Below are 27,228 nucleotides of genomic sequence, written 5' to 3'. Positions count from 1 at the left end.
TCGTCTTCACCGCCTCGCGGGAGAAGAGAACGGAAGCGATTACTGCTTTGGGCTGATTAGGGAGCCTCTCCGCGGGCTTCTATCTCTCTCTATATATACACACACGCACACATTACGCAAATACAAAATCACACGTCTGTTTCAGGGTCCACCGGCGCTAAGTCAGACCAACCCTTAGCCATTCTAGAGGATTGGAAATGGGCCCATGTGTACGCTGGGCTGTGAACTGCAGAACATTCACGTTGTAATAAATAGCGACCGTGAGTGACGATGGGCAGCGAACTACAGTCTAGACTCAAGGCGAGCCAATGGACGCGTTGCGTGAAACCGTCAAGAGTTTTTTGTGTGTGTGTGACGTAGACGTACGTGTGTGTGACGTAGACGCACGTGTGTGTGCGCGCGCGCGAGTGCCACGTGTGTGCGTGTTTCTGCTGCTGCGTACGTGTCCACGCCTTTTTACCGTATCGCTCTTCGATGGGCTCTCTTCACCGAGTTCCTCAAGAACAGCGGTTCTGAACCTTTACTGCAGACTTGCACCCCTTTGGTTCTCAATCGTAAAACATGTACAGTGTCAATGAACACATGTAGGTTTGATGAAACAAAGTGAGTCGTAACTTACGTGCCCGTGGTTAATTTGTGTTTCGATTATTTACCTGCTAAAAAAAACCGCCCATGTCTTGCACCCCCAGAAAGGGCATCTCGCACCCCCTGGGGGGGTGGGGGGGTGCGGGCACCACAGGTTAAGAACCACTGCTCAAGAAGCTCCTGGCACGTGGAGTAAACCGTCGGACGTCGTGCTGAACGACACGCGGTACGACCCCAGAAAGGTGTTGGAGAGAGCTCCGTGCATGCGTGCGTGCGTGGGGAGCGGTGGCGTAGTGGTTAGCGCACAGCGCTACGAACGCGGCAACCCGAAATCGTTTCCCGCGCATGACCAATAACAGTGGCGAATATTGAACCGGTCGTGGGTCTCCCCTAGGTCGACTCGGCCTTAAATTAGTACCTGGTGCGGTGTGTAAACATCAACACTAGGGAGACAAAGGTGGTCAGGCTCGGTGTGAACCACAGACCCCCTCGTGTGCTGTGCAAGCCTTCATAGCTGCTCGCTAACAGCACTTGCTCCAACAGTGTTAAAGGCTATATGGGGGATCTTCGTCTATACATGTGTATATATATACGCAGAATTAAAGCACATTGCTCATTCTGGCATTATACAACAGCATTAGGACCTCCTGTGCAATACACCTGTGCTATCAGGTTCAGGCAGTAAGCACCTCTGCTGATTCCACACAGATGGTGTACGTGGGTGAGCGTCGATCCATCGGAGATGAAGTTCTTGGTTGTGGTCAGCGTGGCGTTCCTGCAGTCCAAGTGCCGATGACGCCGCCACGGCCTTTATTTGCCACCCCACCCGGCACACCACATCCAGTATACCTCCCCCGCTATGACTGTGGCTACGACTATTCACGTACCACCTACTCTAGACTACCAGCGAGGAATTAAGCTGTGAGCATTGTGGGGATTTCGTAAACGGGTTTTTCCAGATGTTGACTTCAGTCTCTCAAAGTTGCTTCGAATTGCAGAGAGAGAGGGTGATGGAGAGACACAAGGCGACTTCAACTGCGGGCTCTTCCTGAACGCGTGTCCGCACGTCATCGCCGAGACACAACTCCGGCAACTTCTCCCCAATCTCTCGCCGCGGTTTGGCTCCAACGCCACACACCCGGATCGGGTGGCCCTAATGGGTGGCCCCGTTGGGTGGCCCCGTTGGGTGGCCCCGATGGGTGGCCCCGTTGGGTGGCCCCGTTGGGTGGCCCTGTCTCGCCACGACGGGCAGCGCAGCGTCCCCCACTCCCTCCTCCCGCTCGTGGCGTTGTCTCCGGGCTACTGTGAGAGCAGTCGAGTCGTGGTGCACGCACGCCATGCGCACGTTGCGCCCGATCGTCAGTCAGTCCACCACGGGCTCGCCGTGTCTGCAAGATACGGAAGGGGAGAGCAGGGAGACTTATTGTTATGATTATCATCATCATCATTCTGCTTGTTTACCCAATAAAGCATCCACGAGGGGTCCTGCCAGGTTTTACGCAGTAGGGGGCGATGTTGCTGCTGCTGCTGCTGTCTTGGTAACTCCAATTGAATGATTTGTAAGTGACTATTTTTTATAATGGGATATTTTGCTTTAATTACAGTTAAATTGTATGGTTGTATTTAAGCTACGGAAGGAAACTGGAAGAAACCCATACAGACAAAGGACAGACGTACACAACCTCCACACACTCATTCAAACTCTGCACGAACAGGGAGAGAGCACACACAAACGTATATATGTGTATGCACGATGAACTTATTTCGTACCATACGTAGCCAACCGTGCTAATCGGAGGTGTGGGGGGGAGGACAACAAACTAAATACAAAAATCAGTTCTAAAGAAATTAGTTTCCAATCTTGATTTTAAAGTGCATAGCTCCAGTGAGCTTCCTAATATCTGAATGAAGAGCGTTCCAGACGGCCGCAGAAGCGCATCTGGACGCAGTTTGGCGGCTTCATATCGCTGCGCAAGTGGACGTGGCACGCACACGAGCGAAGCGTGGGTCAGGCGGCGGCGAATTGGCGACGACTACGCAAGCCCCACGCCTGGTGGAGGGACACATTGGAAGCCCGTCACGGGTTTGTGATGTTTCCCGTAGCGAGAGCGGCGGGCGTTTCTCGTCGCGGGATCTCTGCGGTTTTTTTCATTATTGACTGAGCTTGGCTCCGCGTCTCTGAGTTGCGCGCGTTATAAATTGCATTATTATTATTAAATGAAGCAGCATCGGACGGTCGCAAACAACAACAAAAATCCCTGAAATCTTCCTGGGAAGGCGGCGGTGGCGAGGGCAGCGGCAGCAGCTGAGCCGCGCTGCTCCTCGCGAGAATCTCGAAGCTTTAGCAGCTTTTGCTCCCTGAAGGCGTTTGCGTGCCAGCAATTAAGAAAAATGCTGTGTGCGTGCATGCCTGTGTGTGTGCACGCTTGTGCATGTGTGCATGCCCGTGTGTGAGTTTGTGCATGTGTGCATGCCCGTGTGTGAGTTTGTGCATGTGTGCATGCCCGTGTGTGAGTTTGTGCATGTGTGCATGCCCGTGTGCGAGTTTGTGCGTGTGTGTATGCCCGTGTGTGAATTTATGCGTGTGTGTATGCCCGTGTGTGAATTTGTGCGTGTGTGCATGCCCGTGAGTTTGTGCGTGTGTGCATGCCCGTGTGTGTGTGCATGTCCGTGTGTGCACTTCAGCGTGTGTGCATGCCTGTGTGTGCGCTTATGCGCGTGAGTGCCTGTATGTAGGGTGGAGCTGTTGCGTCATGATTAGTGTGCTGTGTTCACCTGTGTGTGTTTCTGTGCGTGTGTGTACCTGTGTGTTGGGGAGCGGTAGTGTAGCGGTTAGCGCGCTGCGCTACGAACCCGGCGATCCGAGTTCGGTTCCCGCTCACGGCCAACATCAGTGACGATTATCTGAACCGGTCATGGGCCTCCCCTAGGTCGACTCGGTCTTAATGAGTACCTGGTGCGGTGTATAAACATCGCCACTAGGGAGACAAAGGCGGTCGGGCGTGGTGTTGGCCACCCACTCCCTTGTGCGCTGTGCCGGCCTCGATAGGTGCTCGCTAGCAGCACTTGCCCCAATAGTCTGAGCAGGCTATACGGGGGATCTTTGTCTTTTTATGTATCGGGGGGGGGGGGGAGTCTTTTCATGTTTTGAGGAGCGGTGGTCTAGCGGTTTTGGCACTGCGCCGGCGACTTGAGTTCAATTCCCGGCCACTCATACGCTGCCCATGCCTTGATAGGCGCTCGCTAACAGTGCCTGCTCCGACACAATCTGTTTAAAGCAACGAAGGGCACCTCTGTGCGCACCTGTGCACCGAACGCACCGGCGGACGTTAAACGAAAAAAACCGGCAGCTGTGGCAATTTACTGCCGGAATAAATGTAGCGAACCTTCAGCAGCTGCACCGCGAATGGGCCGGGCCGCCCTCGTTTGCGAAGGAGAAGCCGGAGAGGAATCTGCATTATAAAGCAACTTTCATTGGCGTGTTCGTGCGAGTGGGTGGGGGGGGGGGCGCGCCCCCTCTAACGCGCTCCGCGAAATTAACACGCGCTCCGGCCGCGGCGGCGGCGTTTCTGTTAGAGGCTAAGTAATTAAGTTTAAGGCGAACGGTCTTCAAGGTCGTCCGAGTCTGTGTGTGTGTCTCTCTCTCTGCACGGGACAGCAGAGCATCTCTCACCGAGAAGGGGAGGGATGGATGGAGTTGGTGGGGGCTGGGGCTGGGTGGGGGGGGGGGCGTAGCGGGGGGAGGAGGATTGGGCGTAAGCCGCGTGGCCAGGGCGTTAGCAGACGTCGGGACCCCCAAGCAGCTCGAGGGGCCTTGGAGATTTATAGGATACATTATGGGTGCATTAAATATCAGGGGGGGGGGGGATTCCCAAGTCCTAATAAACATAACGAGATCATTAACCCGAGGCCAATTAATCTCTCCCATCTCTATCTTGTCTTCATTTCTCTTCTGTCATCTCACTACATCTCGACCTCATCAACAACTTGTCGATGTCTGCTGGAGGCCAGGATGATTTGGGATGACCGTGGCTCCAAGGGCCCTCACTAGGACGTCAGGACCAAGGCTTAATTTTGATGGACTAAGACCATCCCAAACCCCACCCCCCACCACCAGGATATATGTTTCTGGAACTCAGCCCTGGATAGCTCTGGCTGAAACAGATCCCTGGTCAGAACAATGTAAAACTAAACTAGCAACTTTTTTTTTATTTTGCCAGATAAGGCCCACTGAGTTATTATAGCTCTTTGTTAGAAACGACCTGGCCACAAATGATAACCCGATTACGTGGCTTATCACGTGGACATGCATAGGAGCCAAATATTCTAAACGCATGATCATTCTAAATGTGTGTGTGGGGGGGGGGGTGGGGGATCGGAGGACCCAGATAAAAATCCACGTGACCACGGTGAGAGGGACACGACACGCAAACTCCAAATATACAGCAGGCGTCAGCATCGGGCTCAAACCCACGACCTCCTGTACACCAGGCAAGGGAGTTAAAGACAAACGCAGAATGGGGCCACAATATACATGAGGCCGCACCCAGATAAATATGTAAATATGTATATATATACACTGACATTTATTTAGATGTTCAAAACTGTTTACTGAGACTGTAAACAAAACTCGCAGTCGAGTCTGACACGATCCGTAGATATTATCGACTTGTTGCTATTGAACCGCCACGTTGGGCTGCAGTGCGCCGTGAATTATTTTGTCGTGGGCGCACGGGGCGCGATCGTGTTCAACGCTCCGGCACTTGCTGCAAGTGCATTGCAATGCCGTCGTGAGGATTGATTCACTCCTGTTTGTTGACCTTACGATCATTGCAATAATGGCCACTCCATCATTTGCATTGATGGCATTGAGCTCCAAGTGTAATGATCTCTTTTAAAATATAAATTTATATATATTTTTTTTATATTTCCAGCCGTTAGCCAAACCCACGGGAGCCACGTGGTGCTACGGCGTCCGAGCGGAACGGACGACTGAATGGCTGATAGAAAAAAAATCAGATTGGACGACACTGTGATGTCAGTGGTGCAACAAGCACAATTTGGTCGTACATGTTATGTATATCGTTTATTGTTAAATTTGAATCACAGTTCCTATGATCACTGTTACATTTGTTTTTTTGAGCTTTATTTTGGTGATTTTGAAAACGTTTTGGTTTAGCCATGTTTAGATTTAAAGCTTTCGTGACTGCAGGGATTCACATTATGGTTATTTCGGTGAAGTCACGTATAAGGGAAACAATAAAATAATAAAAATATTGCACTTATAAGGGAAACAATTAAATAATATATATATATTTTATTATTTTATTGTTATTTTATTGTTTCCCTTATACGTGACTTTACCGAAAGAACCAAGAATATATTAGCCATGTTTGTTTGTTGTAGTACAAAGTTAGCCTGGTAACTTAATCTAAATTGTCTTATGGTTGTTATTGTTTGACTTGCTTCCCACTGGAATTTTTGCACACAGCGTTGAAATGCGGTGTTTTTTCCGGAAGACTTTGCTGTTTTTTCCTGGATTTTTCTGTTGCACGTAGTCACTTAAAGATGTTTCTTGTTCATGTTTTTTGTTTGTTGCGGTTGCACCCGAGTCAAGAGCCGCATGGCTCACAGGGTTATACCTCCTAATAAATTAAACTGAAAACTGAAACCCCTGCACTCGTTCGTCAATAACATTGTGGCCTTAGTGTATACATCTGCTTTGAAGATGGGCCATTGATTTTATGATAATACAAAACAAATGTATTGTAAACCCTCGTGCACATTGATGCCACATCTCTGTTGGTCAGTCGCTAAGAGGATGGCATCACGAGCATCGGCAGGGCGTGATGTGCGCCTTGCTCTCCCCACACTCTCCTCGCCCTCTGCAGGACCTGAGCTGGAATCCAGTGGTCCCCGGTTCGATCTCCCAGCGCGGCAGTTGAAACAATGGCGGCAAGTTTCCTAAATCCCCCAGCCGCACCGCCTCGGTCCAACCGGCAGTGTGAATGGGTCCACCGCAGTGAGTCCTTCGTCAGGCCGCGTACGGTGGGGTGAAGCGCGGGTACTCCCACCTCTCCCAACACGTCTGACCGTCGTGGAAGAGTAGGCCACATACCCTGCAGAAGGGCTATCTCTAGAGCTCCCTCCTGCGGGGAGGCCCTGCCGGCAGCAGCGGCTCGATCAGGAACTTGCGGGGCTGCACCTTTGCCTTTCACCTGTCTGCGTGACGTTTAAGATCCCACGCGGAGGCGAGGGACTTTTAACAAATCCGCGTTTTGTTTCCCTCTCGCCTCTGACAACGATGACGCAAACAAACGTGAATAATGGATTTGTCTTGCCTGCTAAGAGTGTTTTCGTTCGAGTCAGGTGGATTATTGTTGTGGAGGCGCCTATCGGGTCGCGTCGCATCTTTTCCGCTCGCTCGCCCACACCCCGGGGCTCGCCCACACCCCGGGGCTCGCCCACGCGCGGGGGCTTCAAGCAGCTAAAAGGGGGCCCGCGGATTCAGAAGAAAAATATATCGATATGAGCGTGCCAAAAGTCAGCTAAATGTCAGAGCCTCGTGTATTTCTAAAACGTTGCCACATCTCCGTCTCTTGTTTAAATCTCTTCAGGCACCTCACAAGTTCCTGTATTGAAAGTTAAAAGTAGCATGAAGCCGGAGTGATTTCTGACTCGAATGGGCATTCAGCCGTTGGTGCTCAACTCCTGTTTAGAGCCCTGAGCCAGTGGTGGGCAAATTCGGCATTTCCGAATTTGATGGGGGTTAGTTTCTCCATATATTAAGCATGGTTGACTTGCCCACTTTATTGACTACCCCCCCCCCACCCAAGGAAAGGATGATGGGCCGAGTCAACTCCCCAAACAAAATGCAAACTCGAAATCTCGGCGATTGCGAACCGCTTGCTCTACCACTGGATCCACCGGCCGGTCAATTGAAAAGTGGGAGTTAAAAAAATGTTATGGTTGGGGTTAGAACCGGGGTGAGTGTTACAAACACGATTACCGCATTGTGCGCTTTTAGATGCGCTTCTGTGGCCGTCTGGAACGCTCTTCCTTCCGATATTAGGAAGCCACTGGAGCTACGCACTTTTAAATCCTGATCTAGAATTCTAGATCGACAAACTCACTTTTTTTTAGAGCCGCTTGTTGTGTTTAGTTTGATGTCCTTCCCCCGCACCTCCGATTAGCACGGTTGGCTATGTACGGTGCCAAAGAAGTTCAACACACCGATGTGCTTAGAACCGGCGCCGGCGCTAGCCGCAAGTGCCGTGCTCCGCCGCCGAACCGGCACTCACCACGCCTGCGACGCCGCCGCGTCCTGCGCCGAGCAGCCCGGCGCCGTCGTCACCGCGGAGCGCGGCTGCGTCACCAGCAGCGCCGTGGCCGTCGTGGCCACGGGCAGCGGCACCGCCGACGGCGCCGCCACCGGCACCGCCGAGTACGACGCCGAGACCGACGCCGAGACCGACGGCGCCCCAGACGGCGTCGCCGCGCCCTTGCCGGGCCCCGCGGGGCCGAGCGCCGGCGAGCCCGCTGCCGCCGCGTTGGCCTGCGCCGAGCCGGGGCAGCCGGGCCCCCAGAGGCACTGCAGTCCGCAGCGCGCCAGGTAGACGCGGCACAGCTCGTAGTTGGTGGTGCAGTAGAAGAGCAGGTCGACGGCCACGAGGGTGATCATCAGCAGGCCGTAGATCCACACGCCGATGAGGCCGCCGTAGTTGCTGTGGCGGGGGAGGAGAGGAGACGGTGGGGAGGAGAGGCGGGGGCGAGATTGCCTCGTGCGTTAGCTCTAGGTCGTCTCTGTTCGTTTGTAGAGGTGGGGGGGGGGGGGGGTTCATGATAAATCTCGCAGAGAGGATCTAATCCAAGTGAAGTGTTCCCGTGGAATTGTGTTGTTGCCCTGTAGGTAACCGGCCACATCAATCACAGGGCTATGCCCAAAGACCTGGCGGTACAATACCAGCGGTAATTGATGAGGCCTTTCGGCCAACGTGGCCAACGTGACGACGTGACGTGCGTGATGTCATACCACGCACGTGCGACGTCGTGATATGACATCACGCGTGTGACGATATCACATGTAGTGATGTCATTTCACGACGTCGCGCTTCACCTGGAAAGGGGATGGCTCCGAAAGTTAACGGGCAAACGTTGGACAGCGTGACAAAATCCGCGTTGTCAATTTGAACCGAATAGGCCCCGTTGCTATTAAGCGCAAACACAACACACACACTTGAGATGCCAGCTGCAGCAGGTGTCACCTCGTCGCATTTATTCTCTATACTCATCCAGGGCTTGCTGTAATTTCAACTGGGTCAATTATTTCCATACCCGGCACACCACGTCCACCATACCCCCAGTTCCTTCTCTATGCAGCCTCTGGGCCTACTCTGGTCTACGTGCGACCCCACAGAAGATTTACAGCGAGAAATTAAGCCCCGCCAATCCAATCGATATTCCAAACGTTCCGTACACAAATCAACGCCGCTTGCTCCATGAATAAAAAAAAATCGCACAAATTCTCAACGGAGTGATTAATGAAAGCCACGCGGGCAGCTTCCACTTTTCCTCCCCGCGCACACCTCCCTCGAGCACGACCGTCTACGTACGGTGCCAAAGAAGTTCAACATGCATACGGAAGGTCCCCACGGAGGGTCCCCCCGACGGAAGGCCCCGACTCACTTGTGCCCGTAGGCCACGGCGTCGGCAGTGAGGTTGACGGCCATGACGTGCTGGAACTCGCTCTCGTTGCAGCAGTACTTGAGCGTGGCGTTGCTGCGACGGCAGCAGTAGAGGCGTGCCTTGTCGTCGGAGAGGCGCGGGCAGTGGAAGCCCGGGTGGTACTTGTCCACGTGGTCCGTGTACGGCTCGCACACGCGGTGGTACGCGCCCAGCCCTGCGCACGTTGCCGAGGGGGGGGGGGGGGGGTTGGGGATGGGGGGACCTCGTTAATGTCACGTGGCTGAAATTCCGCGTGTCCGCTTTTTGAGGTTGAGGCCGTGTGTCGTATTGGCCGACTTTTAGTTTTTTTAATCTCTTTTCTCATCTGAAGGAGGCTCCTGGCACGTGTGTCGAAACGTCAGACTTAGTGCCGAATCTACGCGCACCGGGGAGCGGCACAGCAGCACGACAGCACCAACACCCCCAACGCAGTGGGGACTCCTCGCGAGCGAACCGAGATTTGGTTGCCGCGAGGGCTCGTGTGGGGTCATGAAGGGCGCGTGCTCGGTGTACGGTCACCACCCGTCCCTTCCCCACCCCTTCCCACCAAACGCCCCCCCCCTCCCCACGCGCCACCCGCGTGTTTCCCCACCGCGGCTGAACCGCGCGGCCCTCACCTCCGACGATCAAAGCGCAAAGCAGGGCCGTTGCCACGGTGACGGCGCTGGCCAGGCCCCTCGTCATGGTGAGGTCAGGCGTCGGGGTCGGAGGGCATCACAGCCGCACGTCCGCGCCCGAACGCGTCGCTGCCGCCGCCGCCGCCGCCTCCTCCTCCGTGCGGCCACCGCGCTGAAACGGGAACGGTTCAGTTGGCGCGAAGCCACCAATTACCGGGTAGCGCATGCACCGAGCGGGGACGGACGGCTCGCGTCCCGCCTCCACCCTTACCTCCCTCTACTGCACCCCCCCCGCCCACCACCACAAGGCCCCACCCCAACACCACCCCCGTCTCCCTCGCTGGCAATCTGGGTTCGTGTGTTGACGCACACTTGGGGTGGCATTGAGAGTTTGTAAATAGGATCACGCGGCCGCGAGAACATACACCCCGGGTCCGTGATATATCACGTGGGTCCCGCTGGTGGACGGGACGCGTAGCTCGAGGGGGGGGGGGGATGGCCGACGGTCGGAACGCACGCAGCGTCCGAGAGGGACGTCCGCCGGCGAGATGGAGCGATGAAAGCGGCGCGTGTGAGCCGGTGCCACGTGGATTGTTACACCGCAGGAACATAAGAGGCGGCGGGAGCGGCGGTGTGGAGGCCTTCGTCCAGCAGTGGATTGTCCACGGCTGATGATGATGATTATGAATGAGAATTGAAATCGCTCGGCGTTACGAGGTCGAAATGTATCCTCGGGGAAACGGCCTCGTCTCCGAGATTGCTTCCGCGGCGCCGTCTGCCGGGGGCTCGCGCGTCGCTGACGCATCACGCGTCGCTCTGCTGGGAGCCCCAGCGGCGCGTTTCTGAACTCGGATAAAGCCCTCGGGGGGGGGGGGGTAAGGGGGGGCGGGCGGGGGGCGGGCGGGGGCCGTCTACCTCGATGGCCAACGGAGCTCGGTGGCGGCCAGCTTAGGGGGCGAGCGGCGTCGTGCGGCCTGTGAGTGTCGGCGCTCCAAGTACCGAGCAGGGGGTCAGACCCCACGAGTGGCCGACCACCGGCGCGTCGCGGCGGTGCCCTGGGCGCGCTCAGTCATGCGAATGAACCCCGCGACCCAAACTGTAATCCCGGCCAGGGCTAGATGAGCAAATCCCGGGCTTCTCCTAGGATGACTCGGACTTAAATGAGTTCCTGGTGCGGTGTGTGAGAACGTTGGAATTTGGGGAGTCAAAGGTCGCGGCTCATGGCCACACCGTCACTTCGTGTACCTTGCTGGCCTTCAAAGGTGCTCGCTAAAAGCACTTTGCCTGAACGGCCATCGCAGTTCTTTTGTCTTTGTGCGCGCGTGTGTACACATTTTGCACAATGGGATGGGGCTGTGTGTTGGAAGCGTTCAGTAATAGCGACTGGAGGACGGTGCGCGTGTGTGTGCGTGTGCACGTGTGTGCGCGTGTGTGCGCGTGTGTGTGCGTGTGCGTTAAACGCGACGTTTTTCCAATTTCCTCTGAAATTGAATTGAATGTTGCGCGCATGCAGCAACAGATCGCGAGAAACGTCACCGCATCGCCTCTTCCCCCCCACCCACTCCCCCGTGCATGGGGGAGGGAACCGCAGAGAGACGATGACACTCCGTCGCCGCACACACACACACACACACCTGCGCACCACACACGCACCACGCACCACACACGCACCTACGCACCACGCACCACGCGTCGCCCGTCAGCACCCACACCTGGGCCCCCACCTGGGCTCGTGGCTCCAGCGGCTCGCGATGGAAATGTCGGCGAGTTAAAACCGTGATCGCAGGCATCCACCATTCGGCCCATCATCCCTCCAGGGGCCGATAAAACGTTGTCAACGCTTTTTACGTGTTCAACGGCAGGTATCCGATTGGCAGGCTCGCTCCTGCCACGGGATTGTGGAATTTCCTGCATTGGCTCAGGGTCATTGGGGCAGAGAATCACTTCCATTGGGTTCGGGTTAGGATTAGAGATGGGGTTTGGTAGGATTAGAGATGGGGTTTGGGAAGAAATGGGGTTAAGATTTAGGGTTAACGGTTAGGGAAGAGGTTAGACATAAGGTTAGAAGTCTGCAATATATTTGTAGTGAGGGATAGGGTTATGGATCCAGTCAGAGATGGGGTCTGGGCTCTGTATCGGTTTAAGATTTAGCGTTCGTGGATCGGGATCTGGTTAACTTAAAGGATGCATTTCGGGATGGTGTTGGGGTTGGGGTCGGTGATGGATCGATTTGGACATGGCCCTCATTGCCACGGCGGCAGAGCTGAAATGGAAAGGGCGACTAGGCGACTTCCCTCTTCCCTCGTCGGCAAAATGAATTACTTGATGTAACACGGAGGTGATCCATTTATAGATACTCCGCTGACTTGTATTGACCCTCCTGCAGCAGGTGATTAAATCATGTGATGGCTATGTCAGCCAGCGTGGATAGGGATAGATTAAGAAGACGTGGTAAGCGTTTATGGGTTTAATGGGAGACGCATAGAGGTTTTGAAAATGTATAATGTAGTTTCCTCCATAATGTATGCCCACTTTCATTGGGTATCTATAAATGGATCACCTTGTATTTCCTGAAATGATCTTATTTATTGCTCTGTTGTTGTATTACCACTGGGTGACACAACACGATGATTTGCTCGTCAGCCGTTTTGCCATTAATTTAGTTAACCTTTTGGAAGATTGCGAGTCGTTCCAATCCCGATTCAGCGATCGGCTCGGCCCACCATGCCCTAAGGAGGTCGATAAAATACCCACCAATTTGTCGGGAAGTCAACAGTGGTTGTCCTTATCGAGAGCGACTATCGCTCCCTGCCATAGGAACGTGGAACTTGCACCAGTGGCCCCGGGCAGCAGATGAGCAACGCCCAATGATCACCTCCTCTATAGGTTAGAGAGAGAGATTGCCTCTTCCTTTTTGAGACGTAACCTCTGTGGTGTCGTGCGATTTCTCTCGAGCAACGTCGGACCTCGTCGCCTATGGCTGCCTCTGTAGCCCAGGGCCTCCTTGAAAAATGAGACCTCTCATCTCTATGGATTGTCGCAACGCTTGAACGCTGCGGGATGTCGCTTCGACAGAATCGATATGATGAAGGAGGAGGCTGTTGGAACCTGCGTGTCGACATTCCCCTCCTCTCAGTGGCGGGGAACACAAAATAAGAAAGGGCCACGTTATGATTTTTTATTAATCCATTACTCCGTGTAATAAGTTCACCGGGGAGTGGCGGCACAGTGGTTAGTGCACTGCGCTACAGATCCATCAACCTCTGCGTTCATTAAGGCGGTCACCGCATCGCGCGTTTTCGGATGCGCTTCTGTGACCGTCTGGAACGCTCTTCCTTCCGATATCAGGAAGCCACTGGAGCTACGCACTTTTAAATCAGCATCTAGATTGAAATACATTTTCTTTAGAATTAATTTTTGTGTTTAGTTAGTTGTCCCTGCCCTGCACCTCCGATTAGAAAAAAGTTGGCTACGTACGGTGCGAAAGAAGTTCAACACATACATTTCCCGGCCACAGCTGATATCAGTGGCGAGCAATATAGGAACCTGTCCTGGGTCCCTCCCCCCCCACCCCTCTCTCCCCCCCCACCCCTCTCTCTCTCCCTCACCATGATGCACCCACACTGACCCAGCATGGCGAGGCATGGTCAGACAATTGAAGCAATTGGCGGACCCCGGGGTCCCATCACTGCCCTGGGGTGGGAAAAACCGCGTAGCGACACGAGTCTTGCCTTACCGACAACAAAACTAGTGTCAATCGATTGGCCTCATCGAGAGCTACTCGGGACACTAAGTTTCGTAAAAAGTTTACAAATGACATCAACACGTTAAATTCACTGCCTGGGGGCGGGCTCGCCTTGGCAAAGAAGCTGAGGATCGACGGCTGACCGGAGGGCGTCGTCGCCGCGCGCGACTGCGGCGGACGCCCCCCGGGGCTCGCGTTTGGCCAGTGGAGTGGCGCCCATCGTGTTGATCGCCACCTGCTGGCGGTTGTTGGCGCGAGTCTGGGCGAGCGGCGCGTTGCTGTTGGGATCACGAGTGGCCGGACTGAAAAATAATAATTATTGACCTGATTTTTGCGGGACCCTGGGGTCCCGCCAAATGATTCAAGTATCCATGACTGTCACGGCGTTGGGAGGCCCTCGTCCAGTGGTCTAGTGACAAAAGAGGCTGTAATTTTAAAATCTCACACGTTACACTTCAACATCAGTGGAAGAATCTTCATCCCAGGGCTCAGTATCAGCCAGATCTGTCCGGATCGGTGAACACATTATCACATTATCTTACACAGCACACCACTTCAAGGATGCTTCTTGCTGTAATGGCTGGGACTATTATTAGCCACGTGTCACGAACTGCAGTCTACCAGTGACCCGATGGAAATATTGAGTGAGAAACTTTGCACTCGATCTATATAGAGACATATAATATACTCGCGTAAAATTCCAAAGACTCGCACAGAGACCCATAGAATTACACAGACGCCAATAGACTTGCATAGAGACCCATGACTCATAACGTGTACACGGGGCTCAATCTCAGCTGCGTCTGTCCAAATACAAACGCAACGAGCTCCTCGCCCCAGCTGATCGTTTTGCACCGGACTCTCTACCCGGCTCGGCTGCCCAGAAAATATTTCTGCACCCGGCACACCACGGCCAGGACAGCTCTCGCTACAACGTCCGCGGTTGCTAATCGTCGCGACGCGACGCCTGCATACCGCGGTCTACCAGTGGACCCGATCCTTACAAATATTCGGTGCGAAATGAAGCCCCGCTCTAAACGAAGCGTCAACATCAAAGCCGCGTCCCCGCGAGCGCACGATAACCGAGTCTGGCTGGGCTGCCGTGGGGAGGGCGTCAGGCCGCTGCCGTTAATTGAAGGCGTCAGCAGGAAGGAGCCAGGGGAGAGCGCGGCTGACGCTGCGACTCGTGGAGAATATCGCACGAATCTTTGGCACGTGAACGTCGAGATGCAAACGGTGAACTGCTTCCCAGTCGGCTTGCATTATTTTTATATACCCCCCCCGCCCTCCCCTTCACTGGTGAGAGGAGTGGGGCTCAGGGCAGGGTCACTTCACGGCCAGCGGTCAAGACCGAACGATGGCCGGCGGTCGGGATTAACGACGGAGTGGCGGCGCCCAGGGAGGAGGGAATAAGCTCCAGAGACGTACGTCCACCGTGGAGATGGAGCGATTTGAAATCCGCGCGCGTACGGAGATGGCGCTGGGGCCCTTTTATTACATAATTGTAGGATCGTGAGAGGATGGTTGGCAGCTCGGAAGGGGGGTGGCGGGCCTTCATCCAGCAGCGGATTGATCATGGCTACTGATGCAAATGATGAAGGGTGATCGGTGATTGTGTTTTGTTTGTTCCCCCCCCCACCCCCCTTGCTAATTTTCATTTTCGACAAGTTGTGCGCATGGCGATTTGAGGGCAAAACTGTCCAAGACGAAAAAAAAGCCACCGCTGCTACCATGGCACGGCTGGATAGTCTCGGTGGTAGACTGGAGCACGTGGCACGAGACCTAATAGTAGTTAGACACAGACGTAGAGGTATACTGGATGCAGTGTACCGGGCACACACATACTACCGGATAGATCCGGTTGAAATTGAGCCCCGGGGACTGCTCGACTTGAGAGGAGGAGTGGAGGGTTTTGCTCGTCCATTGAGAAATGGCAGCTTGTGCAACGCTGTAAACCCGAGTGTCTCTGGGTCACGTGTCGCCACGATATATACATGTCTCGCGAGCCACGTGTCAGTGAGCCACGTGGTCTCGCAAGCCACGTGCGTCGTGATCCATGAAGCATACATCCTCAAACAGCCACGTGTCTTTCGTGTGTCCCACGAGGCGTGCGTCGCCGTGTGCGACCCATCTCCCAAAGGCGACCTTGCGCTGCATCTCACTCGACACCAGCGGCAGGGACGTACGACGTTGCCCACCCATCTCCATTCTTCAGGGCAAAGCGAAAATAACAATATAAATAATAGAGATAAAGAAACCGCCTGAAAAAAATTAAATATGCTTGCTTTTCATGCCGTTACAAATGACAGGGTACTGGCGGATGAATTTTGGCAACTTGCAATCCATGTAATATTCATGGATTCGCGGTTGACGGGCCATGCGTTAGGGCTGCCGGCGGGTTGATTAAGTGTGGCTCCTCTCAGCCCTCGAATGTATTTTTTACTCCGAGCCCCGACGGTCTCACTGGCACGGCTTCCGCGTACACGTGAGCGCAGTCCTTGAGATCCAACGGTCGTAAACGGCGCGCGCCGCCACTCTGCCGCGTGCCAGGTTTTTTTTTCCCTTCCCATAAACGGTAGAGCGGATGAAATAAACTGCGAAAGGATGGATTTACTCGGAAACAATTTCGGTGTCACACAGATTTTAGACGACTCTACAACTGAACTATGTTTTATTTTACCAGAAAAGGCTCCCTGAGCTATGTAGCTCCGTTTCAGGAGCGAGCTGGTCACAAATGATAGCTCACACGAAGTGGCGTATCAAAATGTATAGCAGCCAAATACTCTAAACGCGTGTTTCTAAATGTGGAGGGACAAAACCGGAGGGCCCGGATAAAAATACACGCGACCACGGGGAGAACAGGCGTTAAGGTCGGGATTGAATTCGCGACGTCCTGTATACCAGGCGAGGAAGTTAACATCTCACCACCGTGGTAAGATGAGCAGTGCTGAGGCGCCAGTGAGCTCAGCGAGCTGAATTGCGGAGAGATCTCCGAATGGACTCTACGTCTTGTGGTGTGGAACCGATGGCACAACCGGGATGACAAAATCTGTAGAAAAACCACGACAATTTTTCCGTCTGGAAAGGAGGGGCGTTTGAGCGGAGGAAGTGCCACGGTGTGTCCCCTTGTGGCTGATGGACGCACCTCCCTTCTCTACGGGATAGAGTGTTGCCCCCTTGCACGTGTGGGGTTTCTCTGGCTGATAAGGTTTTCTCCCGCACGTGTAAACACTCACTGATTGTCTGAACACATAATCTAAATACATAGAGGACTGCAGAGCCTGGGCAATCGTTGGCAACGACGGCTCCCCGCCGCCACCTGGCTCCTGCTGCTGCCCTCCCCACTCGTCCGTGGATCCTCGGCGATCGCGAGATATGCGATTTGCATGAACGACGACGCTAAAGATAAAAAGTAACTTGATTAGTGGTCTTTTATAATGGGGAGTGGGCAGTGGCGTTGGGTGCAGCGGCGCGCAACCGCGCACGACGCGGGATTGTCTCGTGGTGGCGTGTGAGAGCGTAGGCCACTGGGGGGAGACAAAGGCGGCCGGGTGCGATACCGGCCACACCGTGCCTGTGCTAACATCGCTCGCCCCAGCCGGGTGGTACAGGCAGCATGGTGTGGGGCCTCGTCCCATTTCGGCGTCCTGTTGGCGTGCTCGCGCGTGCTTTTAAATATATATAAATGAATGGACGGCGCGCCACGCGCGGTGGAAATTGAATCGGATAAAATCCATCTCTTAAGCCAATTGTGAAAATGACGGATTTTTATTATTGGATTTCAGTGGAGTAAAAAACCCTCGGACTGCGCGGGTTCAATTACCCTGTGTTGATTACTCACAGTGCAGCCACGGTGGGTGAGCCATCACCAAGCAGTGGCCGCTGCCACTGCAGCGCGAGTGGTATACTGGAGGTGGTGTGTGGGGTGCAGACATATTTTGTTTGAGGCTGATCCAGGCACATCGCCCGGGTGAGAAGCGAGCAGCTGTCGGGAGCTCGTTGCGTTTCTGATCGGACACGATCGGTGCCTGCGTTGTGTTTGCATATCCTTCGTGCGTTTGTATTTTGAACGAAATTATATTGTTGGGGGTCGGTGGCACCATAAAATACAACGTTGCACACGGCACACAACATCCAGTAGAACTCCCTCGCTGCGTCTGTTCCGTGTCTATACCCCCTGCCGTCTACCAGGGACCCACAGAGTATTTCCGCACCTGGAGCACAACACATGTCGAATGCCCATGTGGCTTCTCTGTACTCGTGCCTCTAGAACAACCCCAGTCCCCGAACGACCTGGATAATACAAAGCGAGAAATTAATCCCCTGCAATGCGACGCCACCCGTCCTGAGCGCATGTGTCTCGAAAATGGGAACCTTTAGCCATCACCAGAGCACGAGGCCGATCGATTAATGGACTGTTTCCGTGTTTAGAGCCAGGTTGAGAGGGGACGTTTGCTGACCTTTGACCCCCCCCCCACCCCTTCCAAGCAGAATTGGGCCTGGTTAGTGGCTGGATGGGAGACCACCATGCATAACAGGTTGAGATCGGCTACATGGTGGGCCGCAGAGAGCAGTGCGGAGTTAGCGCGTTGTTGTACTGCACTTGCACGTTCCCCGACTCCAACCGGCGATAACCTGCGTGACGCCGATTGTTAGTCCGGTCGAGATGTCGTGCCCTTGGCACTGGACGCGTCGTCTTTCCGGGGTCCATAAGGTACTGACCCGGCGGGGCGAACCCCACTGTGTGGGCTCCCCCGACGACTTCAAACTTAAGCGGAAGTATTACATCTGACACCGTGACGTCGAAGCGCGGAGCCCCCCCAAAGCACGGGGACTGGGGCGGTCGCCCCATTTTGCCATACACTAGGGGACGGCTCTGGGGACAGCTGCTGATGAGCAAATCTCACTCGGGCCAGCGATGTTTGAAGTCTGGCGCCAGAGCGCACAGGCAGCTCCTCGTGAATCCGCCTTCTGGTGGAGGCGATGAGACGGGGAGAGGGGAGGAGGGGCAAGGTGAAGTATGGCCACTCGGGGCCGAGTTGGCCCCAAGCCACTTTGGGAGTTCCTCCGGCACGGACACTGGAAGGACGACGCGTGCCAGCGCGCAGATTGCGGAGTCTGGGTTTGAGCGGCGTTAGCCGGAGAAGAGGAGCAAGAGAAATGATCTCTATCTCAGTAATCACATTACTCGCACCGAGTAATTAATGGGTTCCGTAATGGATTCCACGTTAATAAACATCCACGCACGTGTCCCCTGCCGAGTGAGTGCGGGGCGGTGTCCAGTTCCCTCGGTCACCCCAAGCCAAAAATGCATCGGTGCTCCACTCCTTGTTTACAGCCCTGCAGAGCCAGTGGTGGAAATTACGCATTCCTATGGCGGGGGGGGGGGGGGACGAATGTATCCTTGAGTAAACCACTGTTGGGTGATTGACTTCCCATTGCGAGGCGCTCGCCCTACCACCGAGCTATGGGGGCCAAGTGTGCAAACATTTCACAACTGCAGCGTGACCGTCGGAGCACCACAGAGGCCTTCATCCAGCAGTGGATTGCGCAAAGTGGCTTGTATACGATCGCTACATCACCGTCGTTAACGTACGCGGCGCCGGACGCACGGAAGCGACCTCCGCTCTGACGGCGACAGTAAAATAACGAGATTAGATTTGGCGAGCGACGGTGCCAACGGAACGACGTCTCGGACGAGACGCGGGGGGGGGGGAGGGGTCGCCAGCCGTAGGGGGTTGTTCCTCCGGCATCTGTCAACGTCGCCCGGACGTCGCTTCACGTGACAACAACAACAAAAAAAACCTCCCTCGGCTCCGGTGGAGATGGGAGTGGTTTTGTTTTGTTGTGTCCCTTTTTGTCGGAGCAACCAGATGACGATCGCAGGCAGCGCTTGGCCTCTCGCCGGCACGGCGCCAAGTACTGCAGCAGCCACGGCCGCAGAGAGGGGGGTATACTGGATGCGGTGTGCCGGAGTGCAAGCATTGTTTTCATTTTTGTTTTTCCGGACGACCGACTCGGCTGGTCGTAAGTGGAAATATTAGTCGAAGTCGACTGGACGGATCGTCCTTCCGGGGTCCATAACATACTGAGCGACCACTGCTGAGTGAGCAGTCGTCGCCGTTTCATTACAATGGCTTCTACCACAGGAATGTGGAAATTCCACTGCTCGAGATGAGTGCAACCCCAATCGTGTGATTTGGGGAGACGCCCAGGGAAATATTCACGTGCCCGGCCCCTCGCCACGAAGGAATGGCGGAGAAGTACTAGGGAGGGCTGTAACCGGATAGAGAGGTCCAAGAAGCACTAAGGAAGGCCAGGAAGGATTGAGGAGGACCAAGGAGTACCGAAGGATCAGGGACGACCACAAAGGAGCGGACAGGCCTAAGAAGGATCAGGAAGCGCTGGAAATGGCCAGAGAGGGCCATGCAGGACGAGATAAATCCATGAAGGGCCAGTGCAAGCAGTGAAGGCCTGGCGAGAACTGTGGACATCCATGACTCTACTGTGAAGGGCCAGGAAGTATTATTCTGCCCCCCCCTGCCCCCCTCCTCCCACCCCATTGATCCCTGCCCAGTGCCGTCAGCGGTGCTGCCCCGAAATATAGCGGCAGCAGCGAGCCCCGGCACTCAAACCGCCACCGTTCGCTGGCTCGCGTGGCACGGCAGGCCGAGGCCACGGTGAGTGCCGTGGCGATGCCACCGCCAGCCCGGAGCCGGCGGGCGGTGGAGCGACGCCCACACCCCACGTGGTCCCCTCCGCCCAGCGCGGCGGCTCGCGACGCAGATGGGGGGATGAGGTGAAAGGGCGGTGCGGGCGGTGCGGCGGTGAGCGCGAACGCCATCCGAGGCCGCCCACCTCAGTTGGATTCCCGGCCACGGCTAACGCCGTTGTCGAGTGATGTCTGAACCGGTCCTGGCAGCCCTCCTCCACCCCTTTCACCAAACTAACAGTGACCAGCGTGGTGAAGCATGGTCAGACATCCCGACTGCGAGCAGTTCTTCATCCAGGACTTCAAGAGCCGAATGGCTCACGGGGCTATACCAAATAAATGAAACTGAAAACTGAAAAACTGAAACAAAAGTGCATTGGCAAAGAGGATGTTAATTGTTGTCAAGATAGGCGAGTGGCACAATCGCAGTTCGGCGATTGTTGAGATGTAAATATCAACCATAATTTACAGACCCGTGTCAATCCACTGCTGGAAGAATGACTCCCCAGCTGTCGGTCATGGGTGTCGTATGACGTTGCCTCATCACGATGGGGCGCTAACCACCGCGCCACCGCTCCACCGAACGATTCGCCAAAATAGATTCGGTGTTGTAAATCGGTGCTCGCGCGGATAGATGGGAATTCTAGGGGCTTATATATAAGTTGATAATTTAGATGGATGGATGGATTTTAAGATAAGGGGGGGAGGTTAAAAGCCAAGATGAAATCGATAGCTATTTAGGTTGTTGAGAGAGATAAATAAATTCGATGTGTTGGTAATCAGGAGGAGAGAGTCCGTTGAGAGAAGGCCTTCTCGTACGGGCATCGTAAAACATCTCTCGCCGTCAGTAAACAAGGACGCTCGCTATCACTGCCACCAGCACCGAGGCGTCGTTTCACTCCTACAACAAATCGCCCATTGATCACGGGGTATGCACGTTGTATGTGCGTGTAGATGTGTGTGTGTGTAGATGTGTGTGGATTCTTTGGGTCTTTCGGTAAAGTCACGTAGATAGGTTCAAGGAAAATAACAAAAAACTACGACGTTTCGATCACAACACAAGCGATCGTTAGGATGACGATCGCTTGTGTTGGCGATCGAAACGTTGTAGTTTTTTGTTATTGTGATGGAAACGTCGTAGTTTTTTTGTTATTTTATTTTAACCTAATGTATGTCATTTTACCGAAAGACCCAAAGAATATGAATTACTGCATTCACGAAAGCTTTAAGTCAAGATTTAGATGTGTGTTTACATGTGTGCGTAGTGTAGCAGTTAGCGCACTGCGCTACGAACCCGGCGACCCGAGTTCGATTCCTGCTCACGGCCAACACCAGTGACGATTATCTGAACCGGTTCTGGGCCTCAAATGAGTACCTGGTGCGGTGTGTAAACATCCCCACTGGGGGAACAAATGCGTCTGGGCGCGCTGCTGCCCACGGGCCCGTTCGTGTGCTGTGTTGGCCTTAATCGGTGCTACTCGCTAACAGCCCTTGCCCCAAAAGTCCGTTCTGACCATATGGGGGATCTTTGACGTCTTGTGCATAATACTAATCACGTAAATCCCATTGTCAATCTACTGCTGGATGAAGGCTTCACCACACCGCGTGGGTGATTAAACCATACTTCACCACGCTGATCATAGTAGGATTGGGAAATTGGTGGCGGCACGGGAGGGCCGCTTCAATACGTCGCTCCCCACCGACGTTCAACTCGAGCGAGCACGTGTGTACAGAACGCACGTTGAACTTCTTTCGCGCCGTACGTAGCCAACCGTGCCAATTGGAGGTGTGCGTCCGCGCGCGCGCTGGCGCGCTAACCGCTTCGCCACCGCTCCACCCCCACGCGGAGAACCCCGCGTGTTGTCTGCGTCCTCTGGAAGCTCGGCAATTATCCCGGGCGAGGCTGTGACAGCCGTCGCGGGCGGCCTCGATTCGGAGCGCCGTAAAGTTCCCGACTCTCACCGGTGCGCTCCCTCTACCGCGTGCGCCCCTTCCCCTCCCCTTTCCCCCCGGGTGACGAATCGCGTTCGCCATCTCCTAACGCGATTTGCAGAGAGGTTCCAAACGCGCTCGCGAGAAGTATAAATGGAAAAAAACAACAACATCCGAGCAGTTGAATGGTAACGAGGAATCGGTGTCTGTGTCTTCAGAGTGTGCGGCTCGGTGACTGGCCACCCACCCCCTCGTGCGCCGTGCCGGCCTTCATAGCACTTGCTCCAACAGTCTGTTAAGGCTATACGGGGAAGGGGGATCGCTGTCTTTGTGGCTTGACGATGAGTAATGGTGGGAGGTGTGCAGGCGGTGAAACTGCACAGGAGACTGCGTACCAGAGGGACCCGGACTTCGGGCTGCCAAGAGGGGAGGCATTAGGCATGAGGGCTTCAAATCCTCTCCTTGTACCGTACCCGAGGCACATGCCAACCACACATTGCTCCATGGGCTGCAGTGTTAATCACTCTGGCTCATACACAGAGTCAGACACAGGGTGCCCAACGGTTTGGTAATAATTCAGGAGACTTGCAAAGCCAGCCTCAGGCTATCAAGGAGATCAGTGTTAATTTAAGAGGCCCACAGAGCCAGACTAAGGCTACCCAAGGGGTTCGGTGTTAATTAAAGAGGCTCGCAGAGCCATACTAAGGCTACTCAAGCGGTTCAGTATTAATTTAAGAGGCCCACAGAGCCAGACAATCGCTCCCCAATGGTGAAGTCGACGTCGTAGATATTGGGGGTGCAGGTGGGGCACATGCACTGCGCCTACGGGCCACAGGAACCCAGACGCCCGGTCTACGTTGAGTGGGGGAGGGGTGCGGTTTAATGGGGGGGCGGGGAAGGAATTCAGCTTGGGGGTCCCATATTTTTCCTGGCACCGGGATCCACGCCACTGAACCCCGGGCTCGCGTGGTACCGGTGCTGTGTGCACGCGCGCGCGACCTTCCCTAAAGACGGGGAGAGTGACGTGAAAATGCACGGGCCGAGCCTTTGTCTATCCGCTGGTGGATGAAGCCCTCCCCGTAACATGTTGCTTGTCTAATTTGTCTGACCATACTTCGCCACGCTGGTCAGCGCGGGTCGGTGTGAAAGGCGGGGCGAGTGGTGGGGGGGGCTTCAGATATCACTCGCCACCGACGTTAGCCTCGGCACGGAATCACAACTCGAACTCGCTAACCGCTGCGCCACCGCTCCACCCGGTCAACGTGGATATTATTATAATCAGCACGGATTATGTAACAGCAGGTGCCCTGGCAGCGGCAGCAGCAGCAGCAGCTGCTGCTCTGTACTGCACGCGCCGTGCTAATTGGACAGTCGGGCGGTGCGGTGACCCCGCAGGGGCCCGTGACGCAGAGACGCCACGGAGAGAAGTTTTCGTTGAACCCGGAGCGAGTGCGAGACGTTGGGGCCGCGTCGCCAGCTCGCGTGTGGGAGCCGACGCGAGGCCTACGCGGTAACCCGATCCTTAACCGTATCCGCCCAACCCCTATAGTCATAACCCTCGCTTCAACCCTGTGAGCCTATAACTCTACCCCGAACTATAATCTTAACCCGAGTCCTAACCGTGATGACCCTGCAAGCCTAGCCCTACCTCGAAACTCAGTTTTAATCCTGACCCCAACTCTACACTGAACTTTGACCATAATCATCACCATTACCCGAGCACTGACTCTGATCCCAATGCTAGCCCGAACTCTGACCTCCAACCGCAAATCTACAAAGACGACGGCCACTTCATCGCGCGCTTTCAGATGCGCTTCTGCGGCCGTCTGGAACGCTCTTCCTTCCGATGTTAGGAAGCCACTGGAGCTCTGCACTTTTAAATCATCATCATCATCATCTCGAGTGAAAACTCGTTTCTTTAAAACTGCTGTTTGTGTTTTGGTTTTGTCGTCCTTCCCCCGCACCTCCGATTAGGCTGCGTACGGTGCGAAAGGAGTTCAACATACGTACATACAACACACACACAACAAACATTCAATATGCATACACACAACATACATGGTACGTACGGTGTACCCCTAACCGCAGCGTCACCCAGCCCTACACTCACCCCAACACTGCAATCACCGCAGCGTTCAGAGCGCACTCGCTCGCTGACTGTCACGGGCGCGAAAATCGTCAACAACCGAGCAGCAACTAAACAATAAGCGAGCACCACCAACAACAACCGCACAACTAAACAACCGAACAACAGTAACGTTACCGGTAGCAGTGTCATCGGCAGCGGTGGTGCAATCCACCTTCAGTGATGCACGCAGCTGGATCGCTGAGCGGTCGGGTGGCTGGGAAAGCTAACTAGTTAACTGACTTGGTAACGAGTTAACTAACTTGGTCACTGTCTGGTTGTCTGACTTGTGGGTAGCTGGCTGGCTTGCTAGCTGAGAGGCTAACTTGGTGACTGTCTGGTTGTCTGACTTGTGGGTAGCTGGCTGACTTGCTAGCTGAGAGGCTAACTTGGTGACTGTCTGGTTGGCTGGTTTGGTTTCTGGCATGCTCGCCGGGCCGCTCATTCGGTTGGCGCCTTCTCTCTGCGTCTGTCTGGATAGTGGAGGCGTCTTCTCTGTGTCTTTCTGGATAGCCGGGGTGTCTGGCTCACACTCTCCCAGCGGCTGGCGAGCCGAGCGGCTCACGTTTTGTTTTGCCGGCTCGGCTGCGCTGAGCCGCCGGCCGCACGCGATGGGACGCGGCGAGGTGTGCGCGTCGCGAGCTTCCCCGCCCGAGACTCTGCCGCTTCCGACTGGCGAGCCACGGAGGGCGGTGTGGGGGCTGTGGGGGCAGGCTCACCACGGGGCCGGAATGTAAACAGATGAGATTCCAGCAGGGCTGGCGAAGAGACACTGAGGGGGAGGGGTGGGGAGAGGAGGGGTGGGGGGCGGCCTGCATTCGTCCTCGCAGGACGAGGCGCGCGACGAGGTTTCTTTTGCTGTCGTCGTTAAAGGCCGCGGTTGGTGCGAGCCAGGACCCCCTCCTCTCTGGGGCAGCGGGTCTCAAGCACGTGGAGCGAAACGTCGGACATGGCGCCGAACGCAACGCGCGGCGCGACCAGAAATCACGTGTACTCCATTCGCGTACGAATTTAAACCACTCGCTTGCATGCGCACTGCGCGCGCCTGATGATTGCCATTCCGCTCTTATCTCTAGAAACGAAGGTCGCGAAACGATTTGGGTTGTTCAACGAGAATTTCCAAACAAAATATCCGACATTCAAACCGTCGGTGTGTGTCGGTGTGTGTGTGTGTTGGTGTGTGTGTGTCGGTGTGTGTATGTTGGTGTGTGTGTCGGTGTGTGTGTGGGAGAGGGCGGGACCTGGCCTGACCTGATAGCCACAACGAACCGCTCGGCAACCACCGCCTCACCGCCATCTGCGAGTTCAAAAAGCAAGCGACACCGAGTGACCGTCAGTGCACGTTGGACAAAGCGATGAGCACGCGTGTGGATTGCAGGCCATTCATGATCTTATCCACTGCGGCGAATGGACAGCTGCAGAGGCATCGAGTGGGGCCGCTGTGTAGCGTACACGGGTGCACGGTAAGCAGGCTAAACCCACTCTCTACATCGGCTTTATCTTTCCGTGGGAGGCAAATTGCTTTCCCCCCGCACTCGTGATAGGCAGTGTGTGTGCGTGCGTGCGCGCGAGTGTTTAGCTTGGCATTTAAAGTGAGGCGGAGGTTTAGACTGGGCCTGCCCGACGATTGAAACCAATCGAAATCCAGGCCCTGTTGATTTGTGGTTGCAGTCAAAAAATAATATTGTGGTTTGAGATTTATTTTTGGTCGTAAGAAAGGCTCAATGTCTGCTTCGGCACATCAACACGATCCATAATACAGGTTTTTTTTGGGTTAGATCGCGTAAACATATCAATGTGTCGTTAAACCCGCCACCACCCGACACAACCAATTAGTAAGGTTTGTCACGTAAACAGAGCATGCCAAATTCGTTACTGGCACAGCACACCGGTGTCTTGGAGAGCCAGGCTACGAGTCACGTGCTTACTACGAACTACCGGCGACCCACACAATGTTCGGTGAGAAATCAGTTCATAGTTGCTAGGCATAGACTAGACGATATTTGTGCACGATGTGAGCATTCCAGGCCTTCGAGAACACCAGAAGGGTTTGATTTCACCGCTCCACCAATCAAATCGCAGCCACCAATATGATCGTGAAGAATGGGTTAGTTTAAAACGTAAGAACGTTTATGTTTTACTGCAGTGCACGTACATCTATCTCTGCATGTACAGCCGTTTGGTCGGTCCACTGCTGGATGGGGGCCTTGCTCGTACAGCCTCGTGGCCACGCGTGTGAGAACCCGGTCCCGACGCTGGTCACCTATAACCAGCACTATCCAGGCGCAACCCAGCTTAGCTTACGCGATCTCACAACATCGGGTGCATTGCGGTTTGATTTCGTCAAGGGAAGTGTGAGCATTTTTTCATTAGCAAAACATATTCAATTACTGTCTAACATTTAATAATATTCCACTGTTGCCCAAGCGAGACCCCATCGGCACGAGAACCCTCCCTTACAAGGGAGGCCCGGGGTATGTAATTTGCCACTGTATCTCAAGGCGGTAACGTTTCAAATGAGTACCTGAACTGTCAGCAGGAGGTACGCAGATGCGGAGCGAGGGTTACGGGAGAAGGAGCAGAGAGGGAGGAGGTGGGGGAGGTATGGAGAGAAAGGGAGGCGAGGACGGGGTCACTCGGTGTTTGAGAGTTGCCTTGCTCAGATTAGATTCCTCACTGCAACGTGGAGAGAAGCACGCTTGGCATTACACCGAGAGACGCAGCGAGGAACGCGGGGATCAGGGAACACACTGAACATCATCACCAGTAGCAGTATCAAGGATAAAAA

The 27,228-nt window shown here is 54.7% G+C and overlaps 1 protein-coding gene across 3 annotated transcripts in view; it reads right to left on the bottom strand.

Annotated features, from left to right (window-relative positions):
* Positions 1-461: 461 nt before the first annotated feature.
* Positions 462-27,228, bottom strand: part of SHISAL1 (shisa like 1) — a 53,758-nt gene continuing 26,991 nt past the window's right edge. Inside the window, exons 2-6 of one of the 3 annotated variants that reach the window (XM_032949428.2) lie at positions 25,692-25,737; positions 9,927-10,098; positions 9,271-9,484; positions 7,887-8,309; positions 462-1,973 (exon numbers count right to left, since the gene is read on the bottom strand). In XM_032949428.2, the coding sequence (XP_032805319.1) occupies position 1,973; positions 7,887-8,309; positions 9,271-9,484; positions 9,927-9,993 (705 nt within the window). In that variant the 5' untranslated portion in view covers positions 9,994-10,098; positions 25,692-25,737 and the 3' untranslated portion in view covers positions 462-1,972. Of the gene's footprint in view, positions 1,974-7,886; positions 8,310-9,270; positions 9,485-9,926; positions 10,099-24,578; positions 25,118-25,691; positions 25,738-27,228 lie in introns of those variants that run through there. The other 2 variants (XM_032949429.2, XM_076065440.1) reach the window with 2 other exon arrangements.

Source organism: Petromyzon marinus, chromosome 7 (genome assembly GCF_048934315.1).
Source record: "Petromyzon marinus isolate PM22_M1 ecotype Great Lakes invasive population chromosome 7, UKy_Petmar_22M1.pri1.0, whole genome shotgun sequence".
NCBI classification, from domain to species: Eukaryota; Metazoa; Chordata; class Hyperoartia; order Petromyzontiformes; family Petromyzontidae; genus Petromyzon; species Petromyzon marinus.
The sequence above is the reverse complement of the archived record's forward strand: the minus strand, read 5'-3'. Positions and strand labels throughout refer to the sequence as shown.